Source organism: Cyprinodon variegatus, unplaced genomic scaffold, assembly GCF_000732505.1.
Source record: "Cyprinodon variegatus isolate N-32 unplaced genomic scaffold, C_variegatus-1.0 Scaffold1752, whole genome shotgun sequence".
In the NCBI taxonomy this organism is placed as follows: domain Eukaryota; kingdom Metazoa; phylum Chordata; class Actinopteri; order Cyprinodontiformes; family Cyprinodontidae; genus Cyprinodon; species Cyprinodon variegatus.
Genome location: NW_015152205.1, coordinates 59,675 through 70,891, shown reverse-complemented (window position 1 = coordinate 70,891; position 11,217 = coordinate 59,675). Strand labels below are relative to the sequence as shown.

The following is an 11,217-nucleotide window of genomic DNA, read 5'->3' as shown; positions in this document are numbered from 1 at the left end:
ACAAAGAAAAAAAAAACGCATTGACAATGAAAAGAAAAATACAGATGAAAAAAACAGTTTCCAAACTAAACTGTTTCTCTTGCAACAAAAGAAAAAAATATCTCATTTTTTAGTAATTATGTTGAAGCAATTAAAGGTTTTAGAATTGAAAAATGTCCTAACTGCAAATCTGTGTCGTTAAAATGTGTAAATACATTAAAAGATAAGTACATAGATTTGCAAACATTTCAAGCTCTTGAATGCAGATTTAATTATGGGAAACAAATGCTCACCTAATAGATTCAAGGGTGATTAAAAAAGTGACAGTGTCCTAATTATGGAAACCATTGACATGAATGCAGCTCTGTCTCATTCTTGTAGTGAAACTATGACGTCAACACTTGGGAGGAGTTTATATATTGCAGGGGAGCCAGTAGCAGTGGATGAGAGTCTCCTCATCGTCATTAAATCAGCAGGAACATCCAGAGAGAGGTGTGTCCTTTCCACCGGAGCTGCAGACAGAAAGCCAGACAGAGCCGGAGGACAGACTGAGCACCGTCCATCCGTCCATCCATCCCTCCGATCTGTCCGTCCGCTCCCATCATGGCCTCAAAGTGCCCCAAATGCGACAAGACGGTGTATTTCGGTGAGTGCGTCTTTTAGTGCCGCTGATCCGGACCGGGGGCGTTGATTGGTGGGTGGGATAGCTGGCCTCCGGTCACATTATCTCTGCTAATATGAATGAGAGTGGTAAACTATTTATTTTAATCAATAGGATGTGTTTACAGTGAGTTAAAACAGACAGATCATTAAGCACAGCGTTTTATTTATTTATTTATTTATTTATTTATTGTCTGCTACCTTCATGGTATCTTGTATGAAATGCAAATAAAACATCTGTTTGATTATCTATAGTGTTGAATACCTGATTAATCTTGACTCTTTAGTGTTTTAATTATATTAATAATTGATTATAAATAAAGGTATGGTAATAAATGTATTTATAACTTAAAACATATTATTTAGGCATATGCTCCTTTTTCCAAACTGTTAAAGACAATGCTCTCCTGCATGTTCTATTCCTGCATTTTTCATTTTTTGACACATGATAAAAGTATAAACATAGATTCTAGAGAGCCTTATCTCATCCTTTATGTGATTTATGGCTTTGATTTGAGCTGATCACAGCCAATCAGACCAGTCATTTCTCAGCCCCACTCCTCCCTCAGAATATTCATATCAGGAATATTTATGTGCATGGTCACGCTCTCCTAAAGGCATTTAACATCAGAAGCTTATTTTCTTAAAGGTACGGTGCAGGATGTTCTTTTTCTGGGGTGGATCATCAAAATAAGTGGTCCTCCTAATTGTCAATCATTCTGGTAATATGTTAACGTAAGGCCGTCCTACGTGCTTGTCCCCCATTTTTACTTACTGATGGTGAGTCTGACATAGTGGAAAAATTGCAAATATTCTTCTGGAGCTTACATGAGTGATGCAAGCAGCAGGTTTTTAAACAGAGCGTGCACGAGAAAAAATTGGCTCGTGCACGCTCTCGCACATGTTTAATAGGCATTCCCTCTAGGGAGCAGGTATAGGGTTGTGCATGTGCATTTTTATTTTAAGTGGAGAGGGTTGGTCTTTTCACAAATTTGCAAAAATCCTCCATGATACTTTTTTATATAATTATACATTTTTACGTGTATTTTCAGGCTGACTAAAACATTTCTTCTCCTGTAGTGGCTTTTACTTTATAGAAACATTCAGGCTGTCATTTGAGCCGCTCAGTGATCATAATGGAAGGGATTGTGTAATTGTACAACAAAATGTCAGACAGGCTCTTTGCAGAGATATTTCAGATGCATCAGAAGTGAAGTGAAAGTGGCAGCTCGTCTCCAAAACGGATCCAAAACGTCTCGGCTGCAGATTCACAGACGCTGACAGATGATTTGCTCTGCCTCAGTGCAGCCCAGATCTGGTAGTAATGGCTCCACTATCTGTGGATAAGATTACAGCGAGCCATTAACAGGCCTGTGCTTTGATAAAAGCTCATGAACGATCAGCCATGTTTTCCATTAAGTTCTAATTGAATCAGTATATATGGTTCTGATGGAACAGGATCACTTTTTGTTTCTTGTATCAAAGCTAATTTGTAGTTACAGTCTGAGCTGAGCTTTGGAGCCACACCCAGACAGGGTTGTAAATTATTAAGTAATATCACGTCATTTTTTTTATGGATCTTTGACCTTTTGTTCATTCTCTTTGAATTCCCTGGAGAATAGAATCCAAAGTCCAAACTGCAGCCTTGAATCAAACCAGTCTGCTGTCAGCTTTAAAGCCCCCCATTAAACATTTAGCATTTAAACTAATGTCTCCGATCATTCTTCATCCTAAAACAAATATAATCTGCATCATGCAGGCAGCATTTGTCACTCAGCGGCAGCTTCATTTAGTTTCTCTGTGATCATTAGCAGCGCTGTAATGGACATTAACACATTTTACTTTAGTCAAATGTATTTTCTGTCATTTAAAAAATAAATCTAAAATAATAAAAATAAAGTGGATTTGATGGTTTAGTTGTGATTCTTTTTTTTTCCAACATTTTTTTTTGTCATTACACTGTCACAAGTACAGAGCAACAAAATGCACGCTCTGTATTTTAAGTGTGGGGCTAAAGGCTGATTTATTCTCCGAAACCAGGTCGTCTATGTGTGTCGCAGTGAATGTAAATGTGCCTCCGCCCCCTTCCGCAGACACTCTGGTGCACCTCTCCCAAATTGTAGGTGATCGCAGACAGTGCTGGAGACAGGAGGCATCTGATTGGTCAAATCTACATCTGCTCTACTCATGCGTATTTCCTGTTTGGTACCTTACCGGCTTGTTTTGTTTGTATGACCGCCATTGTGGAAAACGACTCATAAAGTTGGACCAGCTAGAAGAAAAAGGTGCGCGAGAACAATGGGACCCTTTTTCCACCTGGATCCCCGCTCTTTTTCGCCCTCACGTCCCTCCGTTGTCGCACAATTTCCTCACTGCCTCGGCCGTATCTAGATCCCACGGCTTGTTTGTGATTATCTGTCCTGCATTGTGGCGTAGAATAAGATAGCACAGACCATGTTTCAAAACTGGGCAAAAATCAAAAACCTTGACACACTGCTGCAGTAGGGTAACCAGCCCAAAGGTCTGGTTCAGGGACCCAGATTGGCAGTCTGGGAGTGGGGTTCGAAGTCAGAAACTCTGGATTCCAAGCTCAATGCTCCAACCACTAGGCCACGACTCCCCTATAATTAAACAATAATAATCAAAGAATCAACATAACAAATGAAGTGATTTTTCACTATTAAAAGAGGAATTGGTAGAAATCCAAATCTTGTGATTAACATTTGTCCAGCAAACAGTCTTTCTTTAAATCTCTTCTGCTTTAATACGTTTAAAAAGTTATGAAAAAATGCCAGAGAACTTTTAGGAAACTCAAATCAAGCTTCAGCAGCGCACAGTGCTCTCTGTGTGGCAGTTTCACTCTCTGTCACATATCACCCTGACAGGCTGGTCAGCCTCTGAGTCTAAACAGGAAGTGTCATGTTGTATCAGGCTCAGTGTATCTGTTGGGATATTTTGGGAGGAGAAAAAACAGATAAAAGATTGTTAGAAAGCTTCTCACTCTCCATCTATCCATCTGTCTCTCTGACCGAACTCTTCCTTACTGGAAGCATTGAGCCTGAACAAAGGTTTTATTTTGGGCTCTTTGTCTTGTCAGGGTGCAGAGGTGAAGTTATGTAAGCGTATGAAAACAACAGCATAACACAACAACAATAGATTTTAGGCCGTGATTATATGTTTTTTTTTTTTGATAAACATCCATTAATGGATTTGCATTCAGACTGGAAGCAAGGCTAAATCTTATTTACAGAGAAATGTGTTCTGGTTGGTGTTCCCAAAAGGTTTTTACTTTTCTTTTACGGTAATTCACAATTAAAGATCATCAATTAAACTTAACATACGTACATTTATTTTTTTTTACCAGCCACCCTTTCAGTTTGTCTGCAAAGACAACAACCCAAATGTTCAGTGCTGTTAAATGTTCATCCAGGGGAAATTAACACTGATCCACTGTTTGAATAATAAATAGTAAGGATATTGGTTAATAACATGAATCAATTGGAAAGTATGCAGTAGACTTGAAAATTGATCTCATTGCTTGATTTTGGATTGATTTGGATGTGCTCTCTTCATCCTATGACATAGGATCTGCCTAGTTGTATGTTTCCTGGACGGGGCCGCCTGTGGAGCTGGTTGACAATTTTCTTTGTATCTCTGCTTCTTTTTCTATGTCTGTTTCTGTCTCCTTGAACCCCAGTCAGCCTTGGCAGATGGCCGCTCATACTCAGCATGATTCTGCTGGAAGTTTCTTCCTGTTAAAAGGGAATTTTTCCTCTCCACTGTCGCTACAAGCATGCTTAGTGTGAGGGATTGCCTTCATGTCAATGAGTCGATGCAATCAACTGGTTTTCCTTAGGTAGTAAACTTTGAATCAATCTGACTGAATGATGTGGTTGAATTGTCTCTATAAAGTGCTTTGAGATTAACATGTGTTGTTAATTGAAGCTATAGAAATAAACTGACTTGAATTGATTAAGTTGATATTTTGGTTGTAACCATAAACTTAAACTAGTGTTGCACCGATACCAGCATAGGACAAGGCCCCCATCCAGAACTAAAATGGTGGTATTGGTATTGACGAGTACCAACAAATAGAGCACCGATACCATTTTGAAAGCCAAAAGTTTATTCAACTATTGTCACCCATTTAAGGTAGGAAATAAAAAGTTCTACTGGATTCACTTTGTATTAGTCTTTTTCCTGCTTCACAAAGGTAGGCAGCAGCTTGAGAAAGCCATGATGGCAATTATTTTATATCCAAGTATTATGCAGTTTTTCATGTATACACACACACATCAATTTCAAACAGATGGTATCGGTATCAGCCAATACTTCACAGCCAGCTTTCAGGTATCGGTAATACTAACTTGAAATTGAACTGAATTAAAATAATGTCAGTTGATGAATAAAATTAGAATAAGGTGACATTTTGATTAATTTAAACAAAAAAAGTTATCAAACAGGACTTTATGTTAATGAAATAGGTTAACATGGCCTGAAAAAGTACATTCTCCTGTATTTCTGAGGTGAATAACCACTACTAGGACTTGTTAACCCTTTATCGCCTTAAGAATGTCTATTCCCTTCCAGTATTTGAACATTTAAGAGAGAACCCAGCGGAAATAAATATATTTGGATCTTCTGGTACCTTGTTACTTTTAATCTGTTGTGAACAAAACTTCCTCTTAGATTTTTTTTTGTTTTTTTTCATCTATGAAAAATCATCCAAATAACACAATTAACCCCACAAACCAAGAGAGACTGGGCATTTAATCAACTAAAGGATGACACATCTAGGAAAGTTGCCAAGTTTTTTTTCATGCTTCCTCTCACAGAAATGCTTTTCTGATGCTGTTTCTCTTTACACTTTCTGCTCTAACCTCAACTTCCTAATTTCTCTCTGTTTTTTAAGGACACAAACTCAGCTATGCTCTGGTCAAATGCACTAAAATGGATAAAATCATTTAATAAATGTCTAAAGAAAAAATTCGCTTTAAAAGATTACAATAAAGTCTGAATCCTTGAAAGCAGATTAGAAAAATATGATGAGGATCTTACGTTTTCTGTTTTTTGTACATTATTTAGATAGATTTTTATTTAACTTCTACCTGTTTGTGTTGTTCAGAGTTGAAAAATACCCCAATCTGTAACAATTACCTCTTCAATGGGTATTTTCAGTGGGAGATCATAGAAAAGAAAACATTTTAAAGCCAAGGTTTTATAAAACGGCTAATCTAAATGTAGTGGAGACACTGGCTGAACCCAGGCTGGAGTTTAGATGTTAATTAGGATGAAGGTTCCCTGTGGGAGTCAGGGTTAGGATAATATTTTGCTTCAGTAAAGGGAGGCGGAGGGAGGAACAGACGACAGCTCCACCAAAATAGAATAAAATGTTATGAAAATGGAAATCTGTGACTCATGACGTTGACCTTTAAATCTCAGTGGAAAGAATGCGCTTTAGACTGATACAGACTCTTACAGTAAGTGGCCTTTAAGTGTTTTTTATCACTTAGACGGTCGACATGGTGACACAGCAGCACCGCCGTTATTCAAAGCAGATTGATGCTTAGGTTTTGTCCAACACAGGTTCTGCTGCAGCTAATCTTAGATCCTTCTGTCTCATTAAAAAACCATAGCTTCTCAAAAGTAAATCACAAATGGCTAAGATATAAAGCGTAATGAGCTTCTGACAGGTGAGACGTGCAGATTAAAGGCTCTAATGAAGGAATGGGTTTTTGTAGAGGAGGGGAAAGAGGGAAGCAGGAAGAGGCTTGTAGGTGGAAAAAAAGAAGGTCAGAAATAATAATTTATCACTCTTTTCATTTCTCTGAGTGCTTTTCGTTATCTTTTTCCCACCTTTTTACTTCCTTCCAGTGATTAGATTCGAGGTTGCTGACCTGTCTGCGTTTTTTTTTGAGTTCCTCCTTTCATTGCGTCTTTGTCTTCTAAACATTACGGTTTGCTGTAGTGTAATATTGAAATGATTGGAAAATCCTCTGTGGTGGCAGAGGGAGAATGAATCTTTAGAGAACAGAAGGAGAGGAAATCGTTTAGCAGCTTGCTGAACATCTCCTCCCAGAGAGAAGATTCACAGTTTAAGGAATGAATGAACCAATGTGGGATGGGTGGTGAGTTGAAACAAAAGAAGCAGAGAGGATGAAGGCCTGAATGAGGGACTGAAATGATGGAGGCTTTTCAGAGAGGAGGTGAAATGACGCCTGCGGAGGAGTACCTGCAGTAAAAAGGGTTTTTTTCTGCATAATAACAGGTTTCTAATGTTTCACTGTGCCAATAATCAAGCATTATGATGATTTTTGTTTTTGCTGGTGAAGATTCTCAGTCATCCAGGTATTAGTCATTACAAAAAAGTGGGAAAAAAAACTATCCACTGGACATTTTTTTTATTTATTCTTTATTTCGAACATGCAAGAGAAAAAAACAAAACAATAAAACAATGTTTGAAAACATTGGAGAGAAAAACAACAAACAAGGTACCCTTCTTTCCTAAATTAATATACCTCTATTACATGTGCGACTTGGTTTCCAAGTTTGAGGACGTTTCACTTCCCATCCAGGAAGCTTTCCGATAAGAAATTTAAGGAATAGCGTTAATTTCGAGGCTATATACAGAGCCCAACAAGGCCTTAGTTTCACTTTAACGACCTGCCTTTCAGAGACATAGACAGGTATGGGGCTTTGCAGACTAAAAAAAGGAGCCAAACGACCCCCGTACCAAAGGGGTGGACCCCTTCGTCAGTTTCAATTTGCATGTTTTCAAAACAAAAACAAGTCCTTGTTGGGCTACTGTATAAAACCTCGAATGCAATGCTATTTCTGACATTCTGACATTTTGAGTTGAAAAAGCTTCCTAGATGGGAAGCGAAACATCTCCAAACTTGAAAACAAAGTCCAGTAGATTGTTTTTTAACTTTTTTTGGAATTATTTTTATTTTTGTTTCTGACATAAAATTATCATTAAAACAGAATTACGTTATTAAATGATTAAAACTTCATTTTGTTTATGGCATTCCAAATTTGATAATATAATTTAGAACCCAGAATCTGATCAATTGTTTTTTCAAATGAAAATAATTCATGTTTTCTTGTTGCACAGCGGAGAAGGTGTCGTCTTTAGGAAAGGACTGGCATAAGTTCTGCCTGAAATGTGAGCGCTGCAGCAAGACGCTGAACCCAGGAGGTCATGCTGAGGTGAGAGGAAATACGATACACTCTGAATATTTATGACAAGTAAAAAAATATCTTACACTCACAAGATAATTAATTATTTGACTACTTACTCAATCTAAGGTTGGTTTTTAACATTCATCATATTATTTAAACTCTTTTTTTACTAATAATTACATTTCAGACATATTTTTTCTTAGTATTTGTCAGTTGATTATCTTCTATCACTGAGGGATGAAAGATGATACTGTTTGGATTCCTAACTTTTAAAGTCATAAACTGTTTATTAACCAACTATCTGATGCCACAGATACATTTTTAGAGAGTTTTTCTCATACATGACCAGTTCAGATATGAAGGGAAATGATGAGAGCAGTCATATTTAAAGTGAACTCAGACGTTCTGATTCTGTTACAGATTGTGTGGATAATCATTTAGGCAGCAGTCAGATGCTTCAGGCTGTGTTAAAAGTTTGATGTGAAAAAGCTTTATGTGTTTGGCCTTCAGCAGACTGTGAGCAAACTGTTAGTTCAGGATGTTTTTGGTCTCTGTGGTTCCAGCCAGCAGTTCTAAAACTTTCTTTAAAACCGGAGTGGAAGGAGGAAAACCAGCATGAACTTTCTGGTTCTAACCACAGACAGACTGTCTGCTTGTTGACTTTAGATCTGCGACAAAGTCATGAGAGACAGAGTGACGTCATGGTGGAGGGGGTGGAGAACATGACAATTGTACAGAGGGCATTACTCCTCGGTGGGGCTGTCTCAGGTCTTCCACCCCTCTTTCATTCCTCTCTGCAAACCTTAGAGACAGAAATAATTATTTGCAAAATAAAAGCCACTAGTGCAGCTTTTAAGATGGTGAAATTGTTATCTTAACCCAGTGGTTCCCAAAGTGGGAGGGGGGGGTCCTAGTGTCATTGCAGGGGAGTGTGGAAGACGTATATAGATGATTATCTGTAATATACATATTTTTATGCATAGACAGCAATGTTTTAAACAATTAAAATTAAAATAGTGACACTTTAATGGTGTTACTTTAATGATTTAATGGAGATTCTATTTTATTTTCTTGTAATATGTCATTGACTGCAGTTGATTTTTATTTTCAACTGTTAAAAATATGATTGGGAATCGGGAGGTACAGGAACTTTTTTGTAAACCAATGTTTTGCTAATTTCCTTTCTTAATAATAATATTAATAATAGAACTTTATTGATCTCATATTGAAGAAAATTACCTCTGAATTTAACCCATCCCCTTGAGGAGCAGTGGGCTGCCATCTTGGGGTGTCCTGGGAGCAGTGTGGGGTTAAGGGTCTTGCTCAGAAACCCAGAGTGGCAGTCTGTGGGAGTGGAGCTCGAAGTCAGAACCACAGGATTCCAAGCTCTATGCCCCTAACCACTAGGTCACCACTCCCCCGCAAGATGGAAAATTCATCATCACAATAATTTTCTGTGGTGTGGAAATAGTGGGGAGTATAGATGTAGTGTTGGATGATAAAGGAGAAAAGTTGGCTGTGATTTGCTTCTGTAGCCAGCATAGAATGGCAGCAGAGATTAGTGATGCTAATGAAATGTTAATAGTAGTTTTGTGACAGCACAAAAATTTCAACCTCAAAATAAATACCCAACAAAATATTCAATATTTGACACCATTTTTTATATCATGGGTATAAAAAATGACAAATAATTAAAGGCAAGAAAACATTAACATGAAAAACTCACATTTTTTAATCTAAACATGGAACGTGTTTTCTCACCAGAATCTCAAAGATTCTGTTTTTAAATGTATAAATAAATCCAATCCAATCCACTTTATTTATATAGCACGATTTCAATAAACACAAGGTTTCCAAAGAGATGCACAAAAAAGATAAAATAAATAAAAGTAAATAAAATCAAATAAAAGCACTGCCCGCACAGGATAAAAATATGCATGTGTATACATAAAATCAACACTCTACATGGTGTCAAATGTAAAATAAATACCCCCAGTATAACACAATTTGACAAAATTTAGCTTATTCGAGGTATTATTCTTTTAATGTGCAAAAAATAAGGAAATCTAAAACTAGAAATGGCAAAAATATGCAGATTATAATATTGATATAAATTAGTATATTATCCAGATACGTTTGAGTATTGATAATTTAGTTCATTGCAACGTTTAGACGGATGCAAAACAAGGTGAGCATACCGTAATAGGTTTTAAAGAGGTGTTTTATTATGTTAATCAAAAGTGAAAATATGATCAAACTTTTATACCAAAGATGAATGGGGACGTGCAGAGGGAAACGGTGGAATCAGTATGACGCTAACTTTGGATAAAGACTGGATCTGTCGGGGGATTCCAACAAGGGTGGCCTCCGTCTGGGAGATTTTGTGACCTAGAAACATGTTCCAGTCTAACAATGGAGTAAATATTTGTCCCAGTACAGCACATTGTCAGCGCGTCCAGGTGCTGTGAGGACAATCATAACAATAAAGACAAACAGACTGTCGAGGTGTATTCCTTTGTATCCTTAGTCACACGTTTTGATGTTCAGCACTGATTAAAATTGGCTTCAAGCCATTTTTTTTTTATTGCTACTGCAGGTTTTTCCTTTTGCAGTTCAACTAAAAAAGTTGATTATAAAAGCCTCACGTATTAACAGCTCAGCAGGAGATTTATCAGACTGTCTGGCTGTTGTTTCGGCAACTTCCACTGTTTTTATTAGACTTCTAACACTGAAGTAGCACACAATGAATCATGCTGAGCTGATAACGGCGTTCACAGTCATGAATGGTGTAATAATCATAACATACTTAGCGAAGTAAACAATGCAAGCGAAGCAATTTAGGATTAATTGCGTGCTAAAGTAAAGCCTGACGAGCAGGAAAGGAAAACAGAATGTTCTGTTGGAGTCGCGGAACGTGTGAAAAAAAAAGTTCTTTGTTTTGCTCAGCATTCCTAACTTCCTTCAATCACGCTGTTGGAAACATTCCACTAATGTCTGAATGACAAACTAGCATTACTGCAAGTTTGTCATCCACAAAATACTGCCTTTTTAATATGTAAACAAGTTTTTATGTTTAATTTAATCTTAATACATTTTAATAAAATGGACAAGTTGGTTTAATTTCCTATAAACAGAACAAAATTTGCAACAGATAGCAGGAGACGTCATATTTCTTGTTTCCCTGAGCAGAATAACTGAGCAAACAGTGAAGTGAGGCTCATTTTTATGGAGGATAAAAAGTGCCAAAATTAAATAAATAAATACAGCATTAAATAAATAATTAAATGTGTCAATAATTAATTAAATGTGGAATTAAATAAATAAATGTCATTCCTTAATTAAAACCACGTCTCTAATATAAAGTGCCACAATTAAACACATAAATACAGCGATAAA

General features: G+C 37.0%; 1 protein-coding gene across 1 annotated transcript in view; it reads left to right on the top strand.

Annotated features, from left to right (window-relative positions):
- The first annotated feature begins 414 nt into the window (after positions 1–414).
- Positions 415–11,217, top strand: part of LOC107104461 (cysteine-rich protein 2-like) — a 17,583-nt gene continuing 6,780 nt past the window's right edge. Inside the window, exons 1-2 of the mRNA XM_015404459.1 lie at positions 415–625; positions 7,754–7,848. Of these exons, the coding sequence (XP_015259945.1) occupies positions 583–625; positions 7,754–7,848 (138 nt within the window). The 5' untranslated portion in view covers positions 415–582. The remainder of the gene's footprint in view (positions 626–7,753; positions 7,849–11,217) is intronic.